The sequence below is a fragment of the Delphinus delphis genome, chromosome 15 (genome assembly GCF_949987515.2).
Source record: "Delphinus delphis chromosome 15, mDelDel1.2, whole genome shotgun sequence".
Lineage (NCBI taxonomy): Eukaryota > Metazoa > Chordata > Mammalia > Artiodactyla > Delphinidae > Delphinus > Delphinus delphis.
Window position 1 is genome coordinate 25,235,209 of NC_082697.1, and position 26,506 is coordinate 25,261,714.

General features: G+C 50.3%; 1 protein-coding gene across 1 annotated transcript; it reads left to right on the top strand.

Annotated features, from left to right (window-relative positions):
- Window positions 1-26,229, top strand: SNTA1 (syntrophin alpha 1). The gene is made up of 8 exons (XM_060031056.1): window positions 1-384; window positions 3,574-3,759; window positions 18,438-18,642; window positions 21,780-21,987; window positions 22,137-22,267; window positions 24,450-24,646; window positions 25,356-25,543; window positions 25,628-26,229. Exons 1-8 carry the CDS (start codon window positions 75-77, stop codon window positions 25,718-25,720), a joined length of 1,518 nt encoding a protein of 505 aa, XP_059887039.1. The 5' UTR covers window positions 1-74; the 3' UTR covers window positions 25,721-26,229.
- Window positions 26,230-26,506: the final 277 nt, after the last annotated feature.

Genomic DNA, 26,506 nt, shown 5'->3' on the forward strand with positions numbered 1-26,506 from the left:
TAGGCGCTGGGTTGGAGCGGGCCGGGCACTGCGGGGCAGGGCGAGCGCGGCGGCCCGAGGGCTCAGAGGCGAAGATGGCGTCAGGCAGGCGTGACCCGCGCACCGGGCTGCTGGAACTGCGCGCCGGGGCGGGCTCGGGGGCTGGAGGCGACCGGTGGCAGCGGGTGCTGCTCAGTCTAGAGGAGGACGCGCTGACCGTGAGCCCCGCCGATGGCGAGCCCGGCCCGGAGCCCGGTGCCCAGCGGGAGCCGGAGCCCGCGCAGCTGAACGGCGCCGCCGAACCGGGCGCCAAGTCCCCGCCGCTGCCGGAGGCGCTGCTGCTCCAGCGGCGCCGCGTGACGGTGCGCAAGGCCGACGCCGGCGGGCTGGGTATCAGCATTAAAGGTGGGCGCGGGGCCACCGAGCGCACGGGTCGTGGTGTCTGTGGGACCGCCGAGGGCGCAGAGGTCGCGGGGGCTGGCAGCGTATTGAGGACATGGAGTTGGATGGCTTCTGTCTGGGGGGTAAGGGCGTCTGAGAGGACAGAGGGAACCGAGGGCACCAGGAGCACCAAGGTCGGAGAGGGCTTTGAGGTCTCAGTCAGAAGGCACAGGTGTGGAGGGCGTTGGGGACTCACCAAGGACACGTGTGAGTGGGGAGTTCTGTGTGGAGGCAAAGAGATCTGAGACTGGTTGCCTAGTCTAGGGTTGCATGGCGATCAAGAACAACAGGGACCCCAGGAGAGCAAAGGATGGAGAAAGGAGACTGAGGCCTGGGGTGCTACTAGGGCAGGGAGGGGGAAGTCTTCAAGACACAACCGAGGTGGGAGGGAGGAGTAAGGCCTGGAGTAGGAAGCATGGCTGGTGGGGAGATTGGAGACTAGCTGGAGGCGCCAGCTGGGCTGGGCTCACAGACAGGGGGCCAGAAAGGACCTAGAAATCTGAGGACCTAGAAAGGCTGTGGACCTAGGTGAAGAGCCCTAACAGCTGGGTTTGAGTTTCCTGATCTGACCATTTCCACCTTCCACAGGATTGAGGTGGGCTCTCAGCCCCCAGTACTGACAGCTTTCTTTAGGGGGCAACCCAGACTGAAGTCCAGAATCAGCTGTGTGAACTTAGACAAGTCATTTCCCATCTCCGGACCTCAGTTTCCTCAACTATATAATGAGGGTAATGGTAGAATTGGGATGTTTCTATGAAAACAGGAGTCCAAAGTACTCACCCTGCCAGCACATAGTAGGTGCCTGGAGAATTATGGCTGTTAGATGAGAGGAAGAATAGAGGTCACGAGAGACTCCCAAAGTAGCTAACCTCGTGCTAAAAAAACTGCACACCCCAGCTGTTGGGTTCACCATTCCTTCCTGAAGGGGTGGGGATGGTGGTGACTTGGCTACCACTGTGTGCCAAGTGCTGTGCCCAGTACTCTAGGCTCATGATCCACTTCATCCTGGCAACAAGTACTAAAAGGTAGGAAGCATAATCCTCATTTAGTAGGTGAAGAAACTGAGACTCAGAAAAGTAAAATGGTTTTCCCAGGGTCACACAGTCAGTGAGCGACAGAGCTGGGATTTGAACCTCAGTTATGAGGCCCCTAGAGAGTGTCCAGAGGAGTCGGTTCTTCCCCATGGAAGGGCAAACTTCCATGCAGCCAACCAAAGGGATCTAAAAGGGGAAAATGGGAAAGCCAGGGAGTGGGCACCAGTTTTGCCTTCAAACTCCGGCATGGGATAGGGCAACAGATCAATCCAGAAATTGTACACTCAATGTGTTAAAACAGGAAGGAACTTAGAGTTCACACAGAGTTCCATTTTGCAGATGGACAAACTGAGTCTTGGAGAGGAGGGGGACTTTCCAAGGTCACATAAAGTTACCTCCTAGCGTCATACTTCCAGGTGGGAGTAGGGGTACTTTTTGGAGGTGTCAGGGGAATACCAGCTCCATTCAGTTCTTCATGTATGGAGACTGGGCTCCTGTTGCGACGTTGACCTTTCCTTTAGGGTCCAGCCCAGCCCAGGCATCCAAGAATAATCATGGATTCAAACTGAACTGAAGTCCCTAATTTCAGGCAGAAGAGGGCAGATAGATATAAATAGAAACTCCTTCCTTTCCTAGGTCTCACGCTCTGTGTGGTGCAATGAACAAACTGTTGGGCCTGTATGGGGGTCTGGAGAGGCATTCCAGTCCTACTTCTGCCACCAGTTTGTTGGGTGACATTGGAATTATGACCTGGGCCACTTGTTCCTCATCTTTGAGGATGGAGCACTAGTATGATATCTGAGGGCCTGACTTGTAGTCTACCATAGAGTTAAGAGTGTTGGTTCTGGAGCCAGGAGACCTAGGTTCAAATACTGGCTTTGCCGCTAACCAGCTGGGTGACCTTGGGCAAGGGGCTTCTCTCTACACTTCAATTTTCCCAGTAGGAATCTGAGCATGCCTGTGTGACTGGGGTGTTGTGGAGATGCAACGAGACAAGATTGAAAGCATTTAGCATGGTGTTATTACTGTTTCTGATTTTAAAAGGACATTCAAGAATTTAGAAATAAAGCAATGTGGTAAAATGTATTAGGTTTTTTTTTTTGGCTGCGTTGGGTCTTTGTTGCTGTGCGCGGGCTTCCTCTAGTTGTGGTGAGCAGGGGCTACTCCTTGTTGTGGTGCGTGGGCTTCTCATTGCCGTGGCTTCTCTTGTTGCGGAGCATGGGCTCTAGGCGTTCAGGCTTCAGTAGTTGTGGCGCGTGGGCTCAGTAGTTGTGGCTTGCAGGCTCAGTAGTTGTGACACGCGGGCTTAGTTACTCTGCGGCATGTGGGATCTTCCCGGACCAGGGCTCAAACTCATGTCCCCTGCATTGGCAGGCAGATTCTTAACCACTGCACCACCAGGGAAGTCCCCAGATAGGCTTTTGAAATCTCTAGACTCTAAGGCCTTGGTTTCTAGCCTGGATCCTAGGTTGTAAAGCTTTCTGATTGCTAAAGAGATCCTTCGTGGCCATAGCAATAGCTGACTTCTATCTTTATTCTTTTTTTTTTTTTTTTTTTTTTTGCGGTATGCGGGCCTCTCACTGTTGTGGCCTCTCCCATTGCGGAGCACAGGCTCCGGACACGCAGGCTCAGCGGCCATGGCTCACGGGCCCAGCCGCTCCGTGGCATGTGGGATCTTCCCGGATGGGGCACGAACCCGTGTCCCCTGCCTCGGCAGGTGGACTGTCAACCACTGCACCACCAGGGAAGCCCTCTGTCTTTATTCTTGATTAGAGGCTATCAGTGGGTTCCCCCATTATGGGAAAATTGCTTAAAATCCAAAATAAAATAAGAAAAAAGTTTCTGAAGGACCTTGTAGGTTACTCAAACACTGGTGAACACCCAAAGCATTTAACCAAAAGATACATTATAACATTATAAATCTAGAAAATGACTTGCAAGTGTTATTAGTGTCCTAACTTCTAAGGCTCTTTTCTGAGATTCTCTTTACTCTCCACTCCCCATTTCCCAGCACTGGTTTGGACACGGTGAGAGACCTTCAGAAATAATTTTGCCTCGATGTGACTCGCAAGTGTTGGAGTGTCTGCCTCAGTTTCTTCCTCTTTCCGTGCTTGTGCAGGGGGCCGAGAGAACAAGATGCCTATTCTCATTTCCAAGATCTTCAAGGGCCTGGCAGCCGACCAGACGGAGGCCCTCTTTGTAGGGGATGCCATCCTGTCTGTGAATGGGGAAGACCTTTCCTCTGCCACCCATGATGAGGCGGTGCAAGTCCTAAAGAAGACAGGCAAAGAAGTGGTGCTTGAGGGTAAGCATTGGGGACCCCAGGGGTGTTCAGTTCTTCCCTACCTTCCCCAGGCCTCATGCAGTGTGGGCTGGGAGGTGGGCAGGTTGAAAACAGAAACAGAACTTGGGGATCCGCCTTGAGACAGCAAGGGCGGTGGCCCAGAGCCAGGCTGACCTGGCTTTCATTTCCTCTCTCCCACTCCCTAGCTCTGTGGCCTTGGACGAGTCACCTCATTCCCCTGAGCCTTACTTTCCTCATCTGTAGGGCAGGGATGTAACTTCTGCCTTACTGGGTTGTGGAAGGAGGACAAAAGGTCCATGGCAGGCAGGATCTGCCACCCAGTGAGTGACTCAGGGGAAGAGAAGGGCGGGGACTGGCAAAGGGGCGGCTAAGATTCTTTCCTGAGGAGCCAGGGGAGCTCTCAACTCTGAGTTCTCCTAAAACCCTGAGACCCATCTTGCTTTGGGAGGGGACTTGGCCTTTATGTTGCAGGACATCAAATACTTCCAGCTAGGCTCAGAGAGGAGTATTATTTTTGGGCGGGGGGGACTTGGTGGCTCCCCTCCACTATCCCGTCACTGTGGGTCTTAGCTGAGACCTTGGCTTTCTCCGGGACTCAGTTTCCCATAGGTTGTTACAGTCTCTTGCTGGGGTGGTCCCAACTTCTGCCTTTTGCCAGCTCTGTCAGGAGGTTTCTGCTCTGCTCAGCCCTTTCATCAAACTCCACTCTGTGGGATAGGGAGGGTAGGAGGGAGATGCAAGAGGGAGGGGATATGGGGATATATGTATACATATAGCTGATTCACTGTTATACAGCAGAAAGTAACACAACATTGTAAAGCAATTATGCTCCAATAAAGATGTTAAAAAAACCCAAAAACCAAACCCCCAAAAAAACTCCACTCTCTCAGTTCCGGAAGCCATGGGGGCCTGAAGAATGTGTCTTTGGCTCCTGGCCCAGAACAGGCACACGGAGGTGGCGGGGGCTGATGGAGAATGCCATGGCCAGTGAAGCTGCAGAGCTGAGCCCCAGGCTCAGATCCTGATAGGTTGCCTTTGTGTCCCCAAAGAGGTCTCCAAGAGGCCACAGAGACAAACAGGCTCTGGATCCCTGGGTGATCTTTGGCATTCTTGACCTAAATTCTCTATTGTTTTGTTTTATTTTATATTTTATTATCTATTTAAATGTACTGTGTGTCTATTTAAATGCTACTGTTGCATTTTAAAAATATATACTGAAAGCTGACTCTGCAGTATTGGTCCCTAAAAGCTTAAGTATATCAATCATATTTTAACAGCAAAATTAAATAACAAGATCACACGTTAATGATATGGATATAGGAGACTTTCCCTCCCATATGCCTCATCACTCTGATATTTATAGCCAGTAATGCAGTTTAAACAGTTGAAATTCATCAAAGTGTCATATTTTGGTTGACTTGAAAAGCTCTTTTAATCTCTGCTGTTTGAAAGTTTAGTCCATGGATGGTAAAATTTCTACTGTAGACACATTTCTGATCCACGCCAAGGTCCCCTTCACCTCCTCATCTTTAGGTAAAGAATGTCTCTATCTGCCTTCTCAGTGTGGATCATTCTGAGAGGGTAGCATCTCTGAGTGTTAGACGTTTGAAGAGTCTCCTGGTTTCGGGGCTAATACCCAAGCCTTCTACCTCATTTACTCCATTCCTTCCTCACTAAAGCCAAGAAGCATTTCCAGAGACCTACTATGTACCTGATTTGCAGAGCATTGGGTCAGAAGCTAAAGCAGACCCGGCCCTTCCTGAAGGAGCCCACCAGTGAGTGGGGGAGACAAAATATGAACACTGTCTTCTCCACACAAACTATTTAAAAATCAGCGTCTAAAATCCTGTCTGCTCTGTAATTAATCTGGCCTTAGGCAAGACCCTCGTCTTCTCTGGGGCTCAGTTTTCATATCTGTTGGGGTTAAGCTAGATCAGAGATGACCAACAGCTTTCGAGTGTTAGCTTCCTTGGTGGCTGCTGAGAGTTCCATATTTGGAAAGATTGGGAGGTCTTATCTGGGCTCAGCAGAAAGGAGCTGGAATTGATTAGCAATGTCTGCTGCACATAGAGTAGGGAAGAGAAATACCATGTGTAACATCCCAGGACTGAGGGTTTCCAGCACTTATGTTCTCTAAGACTTTTCATAGGGCAAGAGCTTTCCTTGGCAAACGCTGCCCCAGGCTGCTGGATGGAGCCTGGCCTGCCTCTTGCCCAGCATAGGATTTGGCACAAGGTAGGCACTCTATAAATGTTAGTGACTCCCCTCCTGTCCCATAGCATTTATATAGAATTGGTATTATTTCCTCCTTAAATGTTTGGTAGCATTCTCCAGGGAAGCTACCTTTATAGAAAGGTTTTTTTTGTTTGTTTGTTTGTTTTGCCACACTGCGCAGCATGTGGGATCTTAGTTCCCCTACCAGGGATCGAACCCTGGACCCCTGCAGTGAAAGTGCGGAGTCCTAACCACTGGACCGCCAGGGAATTCCCGATTTTAATGTCTTTAATAAGGCAATTTAGATGATCTGTTTTTTTTCTTTTCTTGGTAGTTTATGTCTTGCAAGGAATTTGTCCATTTCATCTAAATTGTCAAATTTCTCAGCATAAAGTTGTTTATAATCTTCTGGTATTTTTCCTCCCTTTTGGATGACAGCCCTCTCCTGCTTTCTCTTTCTCTCCTCCTCCCTTTGTACTGCTCTACTCAGTGGTTTCAAGGGGACTCTCAGTCTCGTGGGGCAGATAGCTGAGCAAACCTACCAGATCACCATCCTGTCACAGGTGCTGAGATGGGGTCTGCGCAGGGATTGGAGGAGGCCGGTGGTCAGGAAAGACTTCCTGGAGGAGGGGATGCTGGCACTTTATGAACAATAAGCAGATGTGGGTATGGGGTGGCGAAAGGGCATTCTGGGAAGGGGAGCTGTGTGAGCAAAACCACGAAGGGGTGAAATGACTTGACTTACCTGCGGAGTTTCCTGGGAAGTAATTCAGCTTTATCTGAGCCTAGGTGTGAGTGGAGAAAGAGAGGGCTATTCAGACTGACAGATTCTGCAGGGCCTTGAGTGCCAGACTAAAGGAATTTGGAGGGAAACAGAGCGGTTAAAGGGTTTTCAGCAGAGGCTCACATGGTCAGCTCTGGGCTTTACAGCATCAACCTGGTTTGGAGGGAGGCAACAGTAGATGCAGAATGGCAACAAAGAGGCTGGGGCCACGAGCAGGAGGGAGATGGTGGTGGTTTGACCTAAGCAGGTTTGAATAAAAAGAGGAGTCTCGAGGTTGTAGCCTTCATGTTAGTTTTTTCCCAGCTTTTTCTTAGTTGAAGTCTCTGTCTGAGCTGCTCTCCAGCAGGCTTGTAGAAGGAGGTAATTCCACCCAGTGCGGGCGAGCACTGGCGTCAAGACTCTTTGAATCGCACAGGTGATCTGAAAAGCCTGGAAGACATGAGGGATCTAGGATGCTGGGTTGTGACTGGTCCTCGAGATTTGGGGGAGTTTGTGGAGACTGGGCAGCTGCCCCAGTCTGGAGCCAGAGCTCCTGGAAGCCTCTCTGGGCTTAGGATCCTCCCAAGCACCCAATCACTGGTCACATTGTTCAGAACTTCCTTGCCCTCATCCCACTTCTAAGACCACCTCCAAGGGCCCATGGCCTGTCCTTTGGATGTGAACTTGGCAGGGCAGCTGGGCATCTTTCCTGAGGTCTGGGGCTTGTTGGGTACAGAGCTTCCTGAGAACATCCTAGAAGAAAAGATGTCACTAGCAAACTGCAGTTGCCAGCCAGAACCCTACTTCCCTGGCCTAAGTCAGGGGCTCAGCTGGGTATCAGCAACCCCAGCCTGCCTTCTAGACCTTTTCCTCTCTGAGGGCAGGAGTTTGCACAAGTGTCTTGAGCCTATTCTCAGCTATAGCGATGTATTTGTGACCAGAGTCTGGACCCAAGCTGACAGCCAACACGCCTCTGTCTGCTGCTTAGAGAGGCCCATTGTGTGCAAGGATCTGGAAGCAGGGCCAGCCTGGGCCCTTGGAGACCAGGCCTGGGGGAAAAGGGAGGGACAGCCAAATGCCTCCCCTCCCTCCACCTGCAGTGAGGCTGACAAGACACAGGTAACAGGGAGCCTGTGATGCATTAAAAAATAATACTAAAGGACAAAAATGAATAAAGCCAATTTTAGTACTTTGTACAAAGTAGAGAAGGTTCACCCCACACAAAGATCAGGCTTTTAAAAGATACAGGCATGGGACTTCCCTGGTGGTGCAGTGGTTAAGAATCTGCATGCCAGTGCAGGGGACACAGGTTCGAGCCCTGGTCTGGGAAGATCCCACATGCCACGGAGCAACTAAGCCCGTGAGCCACAACTACTGAGCCCGCACGCCTGGAGCCGGTGCTCCACAACAGGAGAAGCCACCGCAATGAGAAGCCCACGCACAGCAACGCAACTAGAGAAAGCCCACGCACAGCAACGAAGACCCAATGCAGCCAAAAATAAATAAATTTATTAAAAAAAAAAGATACAGGCTTAGAGTAGCATGTACATAAAAGACACAGAGAATAGTAGGAATTGCTATAATCCCTGTTTTACAGACAAAGTCACCAAGATTTGTTGAGAATAAATAACTTTCTTCAAGACATACAACTAATAAATTGGCTGACTCAGAATTCAAAACTAGGTCTGTCTGATTGCAGAGGCCACTATTGACTCTGCCTTGGATAATACCTACCTCTCATAGTTGTTTGCAACATAAAAAAATAATGCATGTAACATGCTGGGACCAGTGTGCATAAGTAGGCACTCATTATTTTATTTGCTATTTATAAGGATGAGACAATGCATTTGAGGTTTATGGCACAATTCCACGCAGTAAGCGTTTGATAAATGTCAACCTTTGTCGTCATCACATCAGCAGCAGCATTTTTGTTTTCTCCAGTAAACCTGAAGGTCTCTGCAGGCAGGAGTCATGTGTAGTTTGCCTCAGAGCCCCAAGCCTGGCACCAAGCCCAGCACACATTAGATGTTGGTGAGTTTGGGGGGAATGATCACCTAGGGGACATCCCTGACCGTTTCTACTTTGCCTTTAACCTCCTCAATTGCAGTTCTCTTTCCTAAATGTTTAAGATGGGGCTTAAGGCTCAAGCTGGGCTTGACTGATCCCTGAGAGTTTCCACTGTGAGTCCTCAGAACTCCAAGGCCAGGCCCCTGCCAGCTCATCGCCTGGGAGATGGACACTGCCAAGTGTCCTGCCTGAGATTTGGCTCAATACATCACCCCTGTCAAAAGTGGGATGTTATTAATGGATGCAGCTAATTTGAGGCCACTCCATGCAGCTTAGCCGAGTGATGCTGTGCCTGAGAGGTGCCTGAGGGACCTGTGTTCTGGGAACAGAGGCATGAATGGAGCCCCCGTCCAGTCCTCCCATGGCTGCAAAGACCTGTTGTTCTAATCATTGTTCTCAAGAAAACATTAATTTGGCTGCACACCCATACGGCTTGGGGCCATGTGATTCCCCACAGACAAAACTTGGCTTAATTCAGTCCTGGCCTGTTCCCTGGATCTTTGATTAAAATGCTTGTGGAGCTCTGGAGGCAGGTTTTGGCCTTGATTAGCTATGTGAGCTTGGCTGCTGGTGGTGGTGGTGGAAATTATAATGATAAGAATGTTAATGATAGTGATGGTATGTCTGCTGTTTAATGAGCACCTACAGTGTGCTGGATACTGTGCTAGGTGCCTTCCATATGCTTTCTCGTTGCATCCTCAAAACCACCCTTATGATTCAAGTTACCTTATTCATTCCATTCTACAGATGAGAACACTGAAACTCAGAGAGGTGAAGCTTTTGCCCAAGGTCACACAGGGGCAGAGATGGAATTTGAGGTCAGATCTGTCAGATGTCAAAACCCATATTCTTAAATTTTTTTTAAAAAAGTAATTATTAATTCATTTTTTGGCTGCGTTGGGTCTTCCTTGTTGCATGCGGGCTTTCTCTAGTTGCGACGAGTGGGGGCTGCTCTTCATTGCAGTGCACGGGTTTCTCATTGCGGTGGTTTCTCTTGTTGTGGAGCATGGGCTCCAGGCACGCAGGCTTCAGTAGTTGTGGCGCAGGGGCTTAGTTGGTCCGCGGCATGTGGGATCTTCCCCGACCAGGGTTCGAACCCGTGTCCCCTGCTCTTGGCAGGCAGATTCTTTTTTTTTTTTTTTTTTTTTTTTGCGGTACGCGGGCCTCTCACTGTTGTGGCCTCTCCCGTTGTGGAGCACAGGCTCCGGACGCACAGGCTCAGCGGCCATGGCTCATGGGCCCAGCTGCTCTGTGGCATGTGGGATCCTCCCGGACTGGGGCACGAACCCGCATCCCCTGAATCAGCAGGCGGACTCTCAACCACTGCGCCACCAGGGAAGCCCTTTTATTTGTTTTTAACAAAAGTTTATTCTTAAATGTACAGTATGTTCCAAGACAACACTTCATTCTAGCTATAGGTGGCAACAGATGTTATGGCAGAGAATCCAGATGTTTAAACAGGAATGGAATTAATGATCATCATTGCCTCAGACACAAGGAGCAGATTACTTTTTGCCAGATTTCCTTTTTTTGCAGATTTATTTATTACTTTTTTATTTATTTAATTTTATTTTTGGCTGCATGGGTCTTAGGTGCGGCATGCGGGATCTTCGTTGAGGCATGTGGGATCTTTTGTTGTGGCACGCAGGCTTCTCTCTAGTTGTGGTGCGCAGGCTCCAGGGCGTGTGGGCTCTGTAGTTTGCAGCTCTCTGTGCAAGCTCAGTAGTTGTGATGCACGGGCTTAGTTGCCCTGCGGCATGTGGGATCTTAGTTCCCTGACCAGGGATTGAACCCGTGTCCTCTGCATTGTAAGGCGGAGTCTTTATCACTGACCACCAGGCAAGTCCCTACCAGATTTCTTAATTCCACCCGTGGTCAGGGGCCTTTCCCCGGGGCTTCGCTTTTAGCTCCTCAAGTTTTTTCTGCTCCTTCTTCTGTTTCTGCTTGAATTGCCTTCAGGGACTTCTTGCCACCTTTGTGGCCCAACATGGCACCTGCCGCCCCTTCCCCAGACCCTGATGGTATATTTTTGAAAAACAGAGTTTAAAAAAAATGTGAAAAGTAATATATCCTTAATTAAAAAAAAAACAAACAGGAGAGTGTAAAGCAATTATCTTCTCATACCCATGGCTAATATTTTCACACACTTCCAGAGAAAGGTTTCCATATTTGTTTTTATCATTGAGCAAGTTGAGGACCTCTTTCCAACTCAGCACATGTAGCTCTGTTTCATTCTCTTTATTATTATTATTATTATTATTTTTTTTGCGGTACGTGGGCCTCTCACTGTTGTGGCCTCTCCCGTTGCGGAGCACAGGCTCCGGACGCGCAGGCCCAGCGGCCATGGCTCACGGGCCCAGCCGCTCCGCGGCACGTGGGATCCTCCCGGACCGGGGCACGAACCCACGTCCCCTGCATCGGCAGGCGGACTCCCAACCACTGCGCCACCAGGGAAGCCCTATTATTATTATTTTTAAAAATAAATTTATTTATTTATTTTTGGCTGTGTTTGGGTCTTTGTTGCTGCGTGTGGACTTTCTCTAGTTGCGGCTAGTGGGGGCTACTCTTCGTTGCAGTACGCGGGCTTCTCATTGTGGTGGCTTCTCTTGTTGCGGAGCACGGGGTCTAGGTGCTTGGGCTTCAGTAATTGCAGCACGCAGGCTCAGTAGTTGTGGCTCGTGGGCTCTAGAGTGCAGGCTCAGTAGTTGTGGTGCAGAGACTTAGTTGCTCTGTGGCATATGGGATCTTCCCGGACCAGGGCTCGAACCCGTGTCCCATGCATTGGCAGGCGGATTCTTACTTAACCACTGTGCCACCAGGCAAGTCTTCATTCTCTTAAATGGTTGCATAATATCCCATTATTGGGATTCAGACATTCGTCTCACAAATATTTATTGAGCCCTTGCTCTATGCCAAGACTCGATGTAAGGCACTGGGGATGTAGCTGTGAACAGGACTGAGTGGTCTGCCAGGAACTCAACTTTTAAAAATAAAAATAATTTATTTGGCTATATTGGGTCTTAGTTGCAGCACGCAGGATCTTCGCTGGCATGCAGGATCTTTTGTTGCAGCTCACGGGCTTCTCTCTAGTTGTGAGATGGCGTGTGGGCCTAGTTTCCCCATGGCATGTGGGACCTTAGTTCCCCCAGCAGGGATCGAACCCGCGTGCCCTGCATGGAAGGCGGATTTTCAACCACTGGACCAGGGAAGTCCCGAGCTCACTTCTTGTATTTAGCAACCCCTATTCATGGGATTCAAGTTGCTCCTAGCCTCTTGTGCCATAGACAATGATGCCATGACCCCTCTATGCACCTGTGAACGTTTATCTGAAGGGGATTCCTGCAAAGGGTATTGCATGTTCAAAGTGTTCATGTGCCTTTAGGATCTTGATAGATGGTGCCCCCTATACTGTACAAGGGTGTGGAAGGTCAGATTTTATGCCCCAGAGTGTGGCAATCCAGGCAGCTCTGCCGCAAGGCCTGCCAGTGGCTGGGAACTATGTATAGTCCAGCCTTGCTGGACCAGCAGGACCTCAAAGATCATCCAGAGCCCGTTGGAATGCCAAGTCCTCTCCTCAGCATCCTGGGTGGGCAGGTGGGAAACTTGGACTTGAATCCTCACAATGCCTTACTCAGAAAGCTGGCATATCAGTGCCAATTATATAGGCAAGCAAACTGAGGCTCAGAGAGACTGTGGGACTTGCCAAGGCCGGAGAGTAAGCGTCAGGGCCTGGATTGAAGTCTTTGTCTGTCTGTCTGTCATGACATCCTGTGCTCATCCCCTTATACTGTCATACTAAGAACAGTAGCAGAAATAATAACCACACTGCTATTTATTGAAGACCTATTCTCTGCCAGGCAGGACAAAGTGCTTTACAAGCATTGAATCTCAGTATGTTAGGAGATAGATATATTTTACTCCCATTATAAAGATGAAGATGTAGAGGCTCACAGAAGTCAAGTCACTTGTCCAGGGTCACAGAGCAAGGAAGTTAAACCCAAGCCTGCCTCACTCTAGAGCCCAATTCAATGTTGTCTCCATCCTGAGAAGCCCCAGGCTTGTCAATATTCATTTATTTAACACATTTCTTATTTACTGATTACCAGGTATATGTCAGGTACTATTCTTGATGCTGGGGATATCCTAAAAAGCAAGGAAACATGTCCCTGCCTTTATGGAACTGACATTTTGGTTAGAGGAGAGAGGCTGTAGACTAGTAAGCAAATGGATAGATCATGTAATTTCAGGCAGGGGCAAGTAAATGAGCACCCACTGAACAGACAAGGAACAGCTTGAGCTTAGGGGACAGGCTTTAGCCAAGACTCAAAGCCAAAACGTTCAGTCATAAACATTTATTGAGCACTGGGATAAGTACTGGGGATACTGTGTTGAGCCAGAACAGATGTATCCCCTTCTCTCTGCAACACATATGTTCCCTCCCAATTGTCCTGGGCCAGGCAAATGGTCCTGCCTTGCCTCTGTTCCTTGCATTTCTAGTGGAATCTATTCCTGGCTCCTTGGGGTCAGGGCTGGCTTCTCTCCTTGGCAGAGCTGGCAGTCGGGGCCTCTGGAAGGGGCAGGGTGTCCTGTGTCTGTTTCAACTTTCCTGAGGAGGAAGGGCGCACGTATCTGCTTTACCAGGCTCCTGGGCTAGAGGTTTGGCTGGGGAGGGTGTGGACACCAGTTGGGTCTATCCTTGGGGGTCTCAAGAATGCTGGCCACAGGGTCATGGTCCTGCCCTCAGCTCTCTAGGACACTGCCTTTGGGCAGCCCCGCCCTGCCTGGCTGGGTGACTCAGGCAGAAATCAGAGCAGGGAGGAGGCCTCAGAGCTGGGCTATTTATGGCCACACTCTGGGGGCCCCAGCACCCCACCCCCACTCTGGGACAGGCTGATTGGTTGGTGAAATGCAAGCCGTGTTTCAGACACCAGCTGGTATGCTGTCCATCTATAGCATGTTCCTGTGGGAGAGGAGAAGGAGGACCCACTTCTGGGATGGCCTGGGTGAGCAGGGCCTCTGGTAGTTTCTCTCGCTTCAAAGGTGACAAATATTCATTTGCTGAGCACGTAGCATCGGAGATCCCTGCTGGATTCTGGGGGGTACAGAGACGAGTCAGTCAGGGTCCCTGCCTTCACAGTGCTCCCAGCCTGGAGGAGAACACGGACTCCCACATGGACACATAGGGAAGTGGGGTCTAGGGGACTGCAGAGGTGGTGGGCGTGGAGGTTCCAGAGCGGGTATCTGGGAAGGTTTCCTAGAGAGGCGATGTCTGAGCTGAGCCAGGACCTTCTGGGCTGTGGCACCTTCTCCCGCCTGCTGAACGAACCTGTCCTGCCCTGGCGTTCATTTCTCCATTCACAGAGCACTGACTCTGGGTTTGAATCAAGCCTGGTTTCTGTCTTCTAGGAGCTCCCAGTTTGGTGCGAGAGACAGCCCCAACACACAAAATCACAGCAGAGTTCTAAGTGTGGGCGGAACCTGTGTCATATGTTTTATATCATCTTATTTAATTATAACGTCTCTCTGAGGTAGACATCATTATGCAGATTGAGGGCCAGAGAGGTGAATTACCTCGTCCATGATCACATAGCTAGACAGAGCTGGAATTCAAATCCTAGAGTGCCTGTCTCCAAACCGTGTACTAAGGGCATTCTGTGCAGGGAGAACTGCATTTTTAGAGGCATTTGGAAGCTCCTACAGCTTCTGAGAGCTCTGAGGAGGTTAGTATAATTGGATTAGAGAGCGAGATTGGGGATGTGGCAGGAGGTAAAGTCAGCAAGGTAGGCAGGGCTCAGGTCCTGGAGAGCCTTGCAGTTGGGTGAAGAGTGCAGGGAGCCAGAGCATGGCTTTGAGTAGGGGAGGGACGTAGTTAATTATAGTAGGGAGATATATCAGTTGCAGCCTGAGTCGGAGTGGGGGGAATGGGTGGGTGCTGTATTAGTTAGGATGCTTTTGTCTGCAAGTAACAGGAACCCAATTCAAAGAGGTTTAAACATTGAAGAAAATACGTTTTCTTCCAGAATACATAAAGTCAGCATGGCTCCAGGGTGGATTAATTTAAGGATTCACCATCCTCAGTGTGTGGACCCCAATCCTGGGGTCAAAGTGACTATCATCGGTTTAGGACCAACTCCCCCCTCCCCGCAACTTCTAAAGGCTAAAGAGGAAGGGAAGGGAGTATATTTTCCCTCACAGCTCATTGGACAGGATTGTATCATCTGCCCCATTCTAAGCTAATCACAAGCAAGAGGGATGGAATGATCATGATTTGCTTTGACCAGTCAAGATTTTCCCCCTGGGCTGGGGAGAAGCCCAGCCTTTTGGGCTCTGGGTTCTGTTAGCAAGGAGAAAAAAAAGTAGGGGAATGGTTTGGCTGTCAGGTAGGCTGTGATGTGTCCCACCTCTGTCACCCCTTGAGACATAATCCTGGGGTAAGTCATTGCTGTAATGGTGAGGATGAGTCATTTTTAGTCTTAGTTCCCAATCTTCAGACCTAGACTTTGTTCTCTCAAAAAAATCTGCTCTTGTTTTCAATATAACTTCTCTTCCAACCCCAATAGGGCTTGTAACTCCCTCTCACTTTCACCCCTGTTTGCCCTGGATCCTATCTGAGCCTCAGGGCCAGTCTCCTGCAATAGAAATAGCTTCTTATGTGGTTCTTCCAGGGAGCTGGGCCAAGAACTGCTTCCCCACCCCTTCCTGGTCTGTCCGCTCACAGGCAGAGCATACTGACTGGGCCTTGACTGCAGACATCAGATGACTAGCAAGCCAGATGGCCATGGGAGTAGAGGTGGCTGAGAGGAGAGGAAGAGAGGCTGCCCAAGGGCTAGCAGGCATAGGTACTATTCAGTAGGGCAGCAGAGGGGACAGCCTGGCTGGGAGAAGAGAGACCAGTGCTCGGGCAAGACTTTTAACCACTTTGATGTACACACTGTCCTTCTAGCAGCTCATTTTAGAAATAGGAGACTGCTGCTCATCAGAATTGGGAACAGTCCAGATGCTGGGACAGATGTGGCAGACACTACTGGTTGTCTGTCTTCCAACCATTTCCCCTTCTTCCATGTTACCAGAGCCTGATTTAATTGGGTGGGAATATGCTCAGCCCTAGAGGCTGAATTGTGATTGGTCTAAATTAATCATGACTATTCACTCTTACTAATGATTTGCTAGAAGTTGGCATGCAGCCCAGTCAGGCCAATGAGATATAAGGTTTCATGGAAATATTTACCTCTCTGATAAGAGGGAGATGTGAGGAGACAGCCCTTTTTCTGCCTGCCTCCTCCCTTCTTGCTTTGGGTTTTGTCATGTAAGGAATGATTAGCTTGAGCCTGTTGCAACCATCCTGTGGTCATGAGGGGAAGGCCAGAGAATGGCAGAGATCCAATGGCAGAGAGGCCTATCCAGGATCCAATGTCATTGAGCCACTGAACCAATCCTGAAATTGCCTTCCTCTAGACTTCTTGTTACATGAAATCATAAATATCTTTATTGCTTAAGGCACTGTTATCATATATTCTATTATTTGCAGCCAAACTCAACTAATTGATAGAATAAGAATGCCAAAATGTTTTATTATCAGTTAGCTTTAATTGATTGGTTATGGCTGCCATGGAACACTATGATTGATTTGTGATGGCTTCCTTGAGCAAGGGATAAACAAGTGGTAGCTCAAGTGTCACATGTTTACCATCCCAGTCCTACCTAGAGCCAGTCCAACACCTGGCACATATTAGGTGCTCAAGAAAACTGACTTGTCTCTGAAACTCTTCTCCCACCAAGCTCTTCTCAGATCAACCCTGTCATCATGTTGCCTTTCACTTCTAGCTGCCCTTTGTTACTGACATCTTCCTTTTGTCAAAAGGCATTGAATCCAGGCCCCAGTCAAGACTCTTTTGGTTGCAAATATCATAACTCCTGTTGGAATGGCAGTCTGACTTTCTAAATGAGGAGTATCAGAAACCAGAACATTAGCAGATGCCTGGCAGGGCTTTCCCTCTGTCTCTCAACATGCATCTCCACTGATTTTCTCTCCCTACAAATTAGCTCTCTCCTCTTCTCTGTCCTCACTGCAGAAGGTGGTTGCCCCTATAGCTTTCAAGTGTGTTCAAGACATTAGTGTAGGATCTCTCAACAGTCTCAATTTGGGTAGCCTAGTGTGGGTAAGGGGTTGACCCCTGGTCCAGCTAACATAGCCAGGAGAGCAGGATCACATATCAGAACATGACTTTATGGGTCAGTTGGGCAGAGGAACTGAATAAAAAGTTCAGTTCCTCTGAATTTTGTACAAGCCACATTTCAAGTACTCAATAGCTACATGCGGCTAGTGGCTACTGTGCTGGACAGTGTATACAGAGAACGTTTTCATAATCATAGAAATCATTGTCTCTGTTGGACAATGCTATTCTAGAAGGAGTCCACTATACTCACTCAGTGATGACTGGTCAGAGCTAAGAGGGCCTCTAGACATCATATTGGTTAGGGTACAAGTTGTGCTGCTGTAACCAGATCCCCATAAAATACTATGGCTTAAATATAATAGAGGCTCCTTGCTTTCTTATGTAACAGTTCAAGTCTGACATGGCAGTCCAGCGTCTCAGCATCCATTTATTTCTGTTTGTTAGTCAGCCTTTTAGAGTGTGGCTCATGTTCTCCTGGTCAAGATGGTGCCCCACCAGCCTGTGTTCTAGCCAGCTCAACCTGTCAAGGGAAAAGACAGGGAAAGGAAGGTCGTGCCCCTTTCTTTTTTCTTTTAAATTTATTTATTTATTTATTTATTTATGGCTGCACTGGGTCTTTGCTGCTTCGCGCAGGCTTTCTCTAGTTGTGGCGAGCGGGGGCTACTCTTCGTTGGGGTGCATGGGCTTCTCATTGCGGTGGCTTCTCTTGTTGCAGCTCTAGGCACGTGGGCTTCAGTAGTTGCAGCACATGGGCTCAGTAGTTGTGGCACACGGGCTTAGTTGCTCCGCGGCATGTGGGATCTTCCTGGACCAGGGCGTGCCCCTTTCTTTAATGGGCAGAACTTGGTAGCTGCACACATCTCTTCTGCTGTCATCCTATTGGCCAGACTTGGTCAAATGGGCACTTATAGCTGCAAGGGAACCTAGAAAATGAAGTCTTAAGATGGAAGTTTATCACTATCTTGGAGGAAAATTAGCAGCCTCACCATAGGACTATCTCATGCAGCCCCTCCTTTTTGCAGATGAGAAGACTGAAGAGATAAAGGCAAACAATGGGACAGTGACAGAGCAGTCACATCTTCTGACTCCCGGTGTCCTCTCACTGCCTTGCTGCAGCTGTTGCCCATTCCCTTTAAGCAGCCATCCTGAAGCTCTAAACACTTAAACTTATGTGGTTAGAACTTAGTTATGTGGCCACACCTAGCTGCAAAGGAGGCTGGGAAATGTAGTCTTTCTTCCAAGTGGCCATGTGTCTATAAACCAAGGGAAAAGTGAGAGAATGGATGGTGGCATGCATCCAGAATTTTCTACCATGCTTCCCTGTCCGAGACTTTAGCCTAGAGGAGGATAGTGATAGTGGACATAAATTAAACTTTTAATGAATTAGTGACAATTGTGATGTGTGCTACGTGGGAGCCCATGTCAAAGTGGTAACTGCTGACCTCTCCCCTAACCAGTCAAGTACATGAAAGAGGTCTCACCATATTTCAAGAACTCTGCCAGTGGGACCTCGGTTGGCTGGGACTCGCCTCCTGCCTCACCCCTTCAGCGGCAGCCTTCCTCCCCTGGCCTCCCACCCCGGGACCTCCATGATGCCAAACATATGTCCTTGAAGATGGCATATGTCTCGAGGAGGTGCACCCCCACTGACCCGGAGACCAGGTAAGCCTGGCGTAGGGGGCAACTCAGACAGACATGCCCTCGTGTTAGGTAGTGGGGCCAAAGGAAAGATTCCCTTGTGTTGCAAAGTGCCAAGCACGATGCACAGACGTAGTAGGTGCTTAAGAAATGTTTGTTGAATGGATGCAAGGGTGAAGTTATGGGGATGATAGTGTGCTTTGCTTCTCTCTTCTCCCTCTGGGCAGTTCACATCTGAGGAGGAACTTGGTCTGCCAAGGAGCCCTGGATTCCAGTCTTGGTTCTCCTTGAACTAGTCCCTTTTCCTCACTAACCTTTAGATTCCCCTTTGTGAAACAAGGATATCGGACTCAGTGATCCCCTCAAGTCTCTTCCAACTCTGCTGAGGTTCTGAGATGTCTGGTAACGTTTGTGTCAGGGCCGTGGAAGGTTACCATCCCTCACATCTGCGCAGCCTTTAACACCGATGATAAGATTGATACCAGCCAACATTACTGAGTGTTTATCACGCACGACTTAACTGTCACAGCAACTCTACAGGCAAAGTCCTATTATTTCACCCCCATTTTGTAGATGAGGACAGAGAAAGTAACCTGCCCAAGATCACACAACCTGGAAGGAATGGAGCTTGCCTCGTTTCCAGGTAGCCCTCTCTGCTTCAGAAGCTTCAGGTGCTTGAGTGATGATGGTGGTGAATGCAGTCTATGTTGATTAAACGCGGTGTGCAGTATTGGGGTGGTGTGTATATGGCTTGGGCATGAAAGGCTTGTGCTGTGGGTCCTAGTTACAGCTGAGCTTCAATGCCAGGCCAATGCCCAGCATTGCCCTGAAGGGCTGATTAATGTTCAGCATCCGTATCTCCTGGCCCTGCTTGTTGCCCCAGCCCCAGCCTGCCCCCATGAGGCAAGAACAAGTGAATCACAGGTCACTTACAGGTGCTCCACTAAAGGGGCCTTGTGTGTTGGGTGAAGGTGAGGTGGTGTCAGTCCCTCCTGAGACTCATAGAACTTTAGGTTAATTGTGGATCCCAGCCTGATCCCAGACATCACCTGAAGCATGTGTGTACCTATATTTCTGTGTGTGTCTACATGTAGATGGCATTTAAATACAAGCGTTTGTGGGTATATGTGAGCATTTGCACAGGCAGGGGTGTAGATTTGTGCATATGTGTTAATATTTGTATGTGTATACTCATGTATGTACATGTGCCTGATTTGTGTACATATGTGTAACTTGAATATAACTGGGTTGCCATATCAGCACAATATCCCAGTCAAAGGAACACAATCTGGTAACCAAAATGTAATGAAAAATATTTCAAACTTTTACTTAGTGTTAGGATTACATTGGGCTGCAAGTATCAGAAACCCCAGCACGAAATGGCTTAATAAGTGAAGAGTTAATTTTTCCACATGTTTAAAAAGAAGTCCAGCGGTCAGCTGTTTAGGCTGCTGTTGCTGCTCAAGAATGCCCTCAAGGCATCAGGCTTCCAGCTTCCTTTTTTTATTTTTATTTTTTTAATTTTTTTTTCGGCCGCACGACATGGCTTGTGGGATTCTAATTCCCTGACCAGGGATTGAACCCGTGCCCTTGGCAGTGACAGTGCGGAGTCCTAACCACTGGACTGCCAGGGAATTCCCCTTCTGCCATCTTTATTGTGGATTTTCTTCTTCCTGGAAGCAGGATGGTGGCTGCATCTCCACGCATGTGTCCATATTCCAGACAGGAAGAAGGCAAAGGACAAAGGAACTTTTCTCCTGGTATTTTGTTCTATTGCTGCATAACAAGCCATCCAAAAATTTAGTGGCTTAGAAGATAACAGTTTATTATTTTTCACAATTCTGTAATCTGGGCTGGATCAGCCGGCCAGTTCTGTTCTATGTGGTATCTGCTGGGCATGGAAGTCCAAGATGGCTGTTTCACCCACGTGCCAGCTGGGGTGGTTGGAACAGCTGGAGGCTGGCTAAGCATTCCGCTTTCAGTATGACCTTTCTGTATGGCTAGCTTGTTCTTCTCAAGGTGGGTGGCCTCGGGCTAGTTGGATTTCATGATGGCTTGGGAATGCCGGAATGGCACTTCTGCCACATTTTATTTGTCAAACCAAGTCACAAGGCCAAGTAGAGGAGAAAGAAGCTTCACCTCTTGATGAGAGAGGTGCACTGTGTGTATAGGGAGGGATGAATTTGGTGGAGGTCACCTTTGGAAACTAACTACCACAGCTGGGAAGGCTTTACCTTTCATTTGGGAAGGGACACCCTCCCCAGAGCCTTCTCTCTCTCATCGGTCAGAACTGGGTCGATGGCCAGGGCTAGCTGCAAGGGAGCTCTGTAGTGGAGGAAGGCAGAGGCGGAGGGCATTGGAATGGATGTGTGTGAGCCGTTCTCCAGTTTCTGACCCACTTCACTGTTTACAGAAAAGCCAAAGGGGAGTGAATCTTTAATGCCCCACAGAACATTTGAAAGTCCTCTCCCTGTCACTAACTCCTCTTGTACCTCCCTGAAACCTTTCCCCCACACTTACCTGTGTGGCTTTTTCTCTCCCTGCCCTTTTCCCTTCTCCATTCCCCAGCTTTTTTTTTTCCACACCACGGATCTTCGTTCCCCAACCAGGGATCGAACTCGTGCCCCCTGCATTGGAAGCATGGAGTCCTAAGCATCAGACTGCTAGGGAAGTTCCCTGCCCCCCACCTCTTTTTATGTAGACCATCTCAGGCTACCAAGCCTCTTCAGTTGCTGTGTCCACACCCCTACCCCGTCAGTGCGTTACTTTGGTTCTGTACCACAAAGGAGAACCTGGGAGATGGCCCAGCAAGACAGTCCTTCTCCTTAGAAACCAGGACGACAGGGCAAAATCATGAATCCTCGCACAGTGATAATTTTGGCCCCCGTCACACATGTTTGAGTGTGTGTGTTTGTGTGTATATGCCTATGTGTGTGTGTGTGAGATAGTCTCTTATCCTGAGATAAGATAGATAAGCCCCATGAGGCTCCAACAACTGTGGCTGGAGCCCTGCAGCGAGTGTCGCTCCTGATTCTGTCATGGACATCCCCTGTGGTTTCTTCTGGTTTTGTGGTAGATGGGGTTTCCTGGGCCAGATTTCAGGGTTGGGTACCTGCAGCCCAGTGGACGGGCCCTCCCCTCCACCTCATTTGTGCCTGCAGGTATCTGGAGATCTGTTCAGCAGATGGCCGGGACACCCTCTTCCTGAGGGCTAAGGATGAGGCTAGCGCCAGGTCGTGGGCAGCTGCCATCCAAGCCCAGGTCAACGCTCTGATGCCCTGGGTCAAGGACGAGCTGCAGGCGCTGCTGTCAGCCACCAGCACAGCCGGGAGCCAGGACATCAAGCAGATCGGCTGGCTGACTGAGCAGGTGCCTGCAGGGCCCGGGACCTATCCTCCCCACTCTTCCCTTGTCCTGGAGCTGACCCAAATCCCATTGCCCCTCACTGCCTCACCCCTCTCTGGCCCTCTGACCTCTCCCCTCTCCGTCCCTCCTCACTGCTGCCTTGTCCCCTGCAGCTGCCCAGTGGGGGCACAGCACCCACCTTGGCCCTGCTGACCGAAAAGGAGCTGCTCCTCTACTGCTGTCTCCCCCAGACCCGTGAGGCCCTGAGCCGGCCGGCCCGTACTGCCCCGCTCATCACCACCAGGTATCTGCGGACAGGCAGGACTGTGTGTCCCACCCAGAGCTTGGGGAGTGATGCTCTAGATGGACCTCAGAAGCTGGGGATTCCAGCCCTATCCTGCCCTGAGTTATTCCCCAGGTGGCCTGAAGCGAGTCTCTGCCTTGTCTGGGCCCTGGTTTCCTCGTCTGTAAAATGGGGGCTTGGAACAGAAGGATATGAGGTCCCACCAGTCACTCATTCATTGATGCCTACTCTGCCCAACCTTGTGCTGTGTGGTTCAGGAGACAGAGAGCCCCCAGAGGCTCCGCCCTCAGGGAGTCCCCAGCCTGGCAGGGGAGACTGACCCGGGAACAGACTTTAGGATGCAGAGTTGTAGGAACCACTTAACTCTACCTGGCCTGGTGGGGGAAGTCTTCGGGCAGAAGGTGACATTTGAGCTGGACTTTGACAGATGAGTAGAAGTTTGCTATTTAAGAAAGGCTGGAAAAGCATCTCACACAGAGGGAACAACACAGTCAACGGTACAGAGGCATGAAGGGCTCTCGCACGTTCATGGAGCTGTGAGTGTGCTATAACCAGTTTGTAGACTCTCTGCAGGAAATGGAGAGGCAGGGAGTTGGCAGGGCCTGATCTTGCAGAGCCTCTATTGGCTGGTTAAGGAATGTTAGCCTTATCTTAAGAGCTGGGGCAGAGTTGAAGAGTTTGAGCCTGGGAGTGAGGTGGCTCTTTGGGTTGTGTTTTTTTTTTTTTTTCTGCGGTACGCGGGCCTCTCACCCTTGTGGTCTCTCCCGTTGCGGGGCACAGGCTCTGGACGCGCAGGCCCAGCGGCCATGGCTCATGGGCCCAGCCGCTCCGCGGCGCGTGGGATCCTCCCAGACTGGGGCATGAACCCGTGTCCCCTGCATCGGCAGGCGGACTCCCAACCCCTGCGCCACCAGGGAAGCCCTGGGTTGTGTTTTAAAAGAATCCATGTTGCTGCCACCTGGAAAATATGCTGGGGGTGGGGGTGGATGGGAACAGTCATGCAGGAGAGCTGGTGGAGGTAGGTGGAGGCAGCAGATGGAGAAGGAAGGCCGCATTTGCATTGGAAAACACATGGGTGGTAAAATTAACCAGGCTTAGTACTCACCAGATGGGGAGGGTGAGGGAGGTGTCCGGATGAATGGATGAATGGGAGGTTTGGAGCTTGTGTCTGGGGGAGCAGTGGGACTGGGGGTGGGAGTGCAAAGGGAGGAGGTCAGAGCAAGACGCTGAGTTGAGTCCAGAGTGTGCAAGGGACAGGTAGGGAGCTTGGGTAGGAAACTTGGAGACTTGTGGGTCTGTAGTTTAGGGCTGCAAAGTAGGGGACTGGGTATCAGAAGCAGCTCCAAGGGGGAATGAAGCTACGAGAGAAAGTATGTGGAGTGAGGAGCAAAGAGGGCTAAGGAACAGAACTCTGGGGTCTGCTGCCCAGAGAGGGGCATTGAACTGCCCAAGGTTACACAGCAAGTGAGAGTCAAGCTGCGGGGTCTCGGCCCTTGTTGTCCATGTCTCCTCACTCTGGGCTGGGCTCTGGCGTACGTGTCAGGAGCCTGCTGCCTACCAGGGATACGCAGGTCATGAATTGCCTGCCTAATTAAGTGATTCATTAATTCAGGTCACAAATGTTTACTGAGCACCTACTATATGTCAGGCATTGTTTTAGTTGCTGGGAATATAGTGGCGAACAATTAGACAAAAATTTGTACCCTAGATGATATTCTGGAGAAAAAGACAAAAGCCAACCAAAACAGTGAAAAGTAATTATAACTTCTGGTACCATAAAGAAAAGTAAGGCTAGTGGGTGATAGGGAGGGGTGCCACTTTAGACAGAGAGGTCAGGGAAGCCTTCTCAGAGGAGATGGCACTTGAGCAAAGGTCTGAAGGAAGTGAGCAATGCAGATAATCAGGGAAGCGTGTGCTCGGCCGAGGGAACCGCAGAGATGCTGAGGCAGGAGTGTGCTTGGCGTGTCTGAAGACATCAGAACGGTTGGAGCCGAGGGGGCAAGGGGAAGGGTGGCAGGAGATGGTCTCCTGTGAGTCAATCAGTGGCTGTCTGGAAGTCCTGTCCCCACATTAGGTGGCAAAGGAGTCGCAGGGTCCCTTCCCAGGTAACCACCCTCGTGGCCCAGAACTACCTCCCTGCTGCCTGAGGCCTCATGCTTAGCCCTCTGCCCCCTGCCCCCAGGCTGGTGCACTCAGGCCCCTCCAAGGGCTCCTTGTCCTACGATGCAGAGCTCTCTTTTGCCCTGCGCACGGGTACGCGCCACGGTGTGGACACTCACCTGTTCAGCGTGGAGTCACCGCAGGAGCTGGCTGCCTGGACCCGCCAGCTGGTGGATGGCTGTCACCGGGCTGCTGAGGGTGTGCAGGAGGTGTCGACAGGTGGGCTGGGTGGATCTGGGAGTGCCTTTCTGGTAACAAACCTCTTATCCCCAGGGGCCTTCAAGTTTCCTTCTTTAGGGTGCTTCAGGAGGGGGAGAGAGAGTGGGATTTGGGGTCTCTGAGGGCCCTCTGTTTTGGATGTGCAGGTGCCCTGGTAGGTAGTGAGACTTTTCCCAGGGGTTTTCTCGTGCCGGCTTTGTGACTCTGCTGGTGAGGATATGAGAGATGGCACTTGGAGTAGGGTTGCCAGAAAAAATACAGGACACTCACTTAGATTTGAATTTCAGGTAAAACAACAAATAATGTTTTGGTATAAGTATGTCCAAATGATCCATCGCTTATCTGAAATTCACATTTAACTGGGCAAGTCTACAGACCTCTAAGGTCTCCAAAGGCCATGCTTGGTGGGTCTGCTGATGCCTTTATAGGGAGTGGGCCTCCTGTCCAAAGCAGAGTTGAAGCTCCCCCTTTCCACCTTGGCTGCTGGCAGTGGGACTGGAAGTGGGGTATAGGTTTTCTGCCTGCTCATCCTTCTGTATTTCAGAGTGTGGGTGACTCTATACAGGGTGGGTGTACAAATGGCATTGACAGTGAGCCTCCCACCTCCAGTGGCATTCAAGTTCTGCTTTTGGAGCTGCCAGTGGGGATTGGAGGTAGGGCTTGCGGTCTCTGAGGTGTCGCTGTGCCCATGCCCACACCCTCCCCACAGCCTGCACATGGAACGGCCGTCCCTGCAGCCTCTCTGTGCATATTGACAAAGGCTTCACACTGTGGGCGGCTGAGCCAGGTGCGGCCCAAGTTGTGCTGCTCCGACAACCCTTTGAGAAGCTGCAGATGTCCTCCGACGATGGTGCCAGTCTCCTTTTCCTGGACTTCGGGGGCGCTGAAGGAGAGATTGTGAGTGGAGGGGCTGGGGGGTGATGCTGTCCGGGGGCCCAGGCTGGATGGGGCTCCTGACCCTTCTCTCCGTCCACCCTGCAGCAGCTGGACCTGCATTCATGCCCCAAAACAATGGTCTTCATCATCCACTCCTTCCTCTCGGCCAAAGTCACCCGTCTGGGGCTCTTAGCCTAGAGGTCGTCAGATGCATTAGCCCTGAAGAGGGGGTGTCCACCACATGGCCTGACCTGGCCCTCCGCTGATTGCCTGCTTACCGCTGGGCTGAGGGAAGGGAGAGGAAAGGAACAAGGAGGCAGAGACCCAGCCCCTGAGAGGCTGGGACCCAGACTCAGGACACAGTGGATCCTGCCAGTGATGTGGTAGCCTCCCTGCTGCTCCCCCCACCCACACCAGTGCCTTTTGTGGAGAGATATTTTGTGTATGCAGAAGCCATTCCGAGCCCGGGACCTGCCCCTCTGGGGATCTTGACCCTAGCTGACAACTGCCAGGCCTCCCAGGGGCCCCTAAACTGTCCCCAGAGGCCCCATCTGAAGCTGGAGTTCCCTGGGGTCTGTGTCAAGAGAAAGAGGAGGAGCCTTTCTGTTCATTTCTCCCATCAGCTCTACCACCTTGAGGCATCTGGTTTTTCTCTTCATCCTCTCTCTCTCATCCTTAGTCTCGGATAAATAAACAGCCTGTGAGTACATAGGCAGCCTGGCCCAGTGTCTGTGGTTTGTACCTTGGCCTGTGGGTGCTGTAGTGGCCCCTGTAGTTGCAAGAGGGACCAGACCCAGGACTGGAGCCCCTTTCCCTAGAGAAGAGCAGACCTTTAACCACAGGGCCAAAAAAGAATCTATTGGTTATCTACTATTGCATAACAAATTACCCCCAAATTTCACAGCTTAAAACAGTGAACATTTATTCTCTTTCAAGTTCTGTGGATTAGGAATTTGAGAGGGGCTAAGCTGGGTTGTTCTTGCC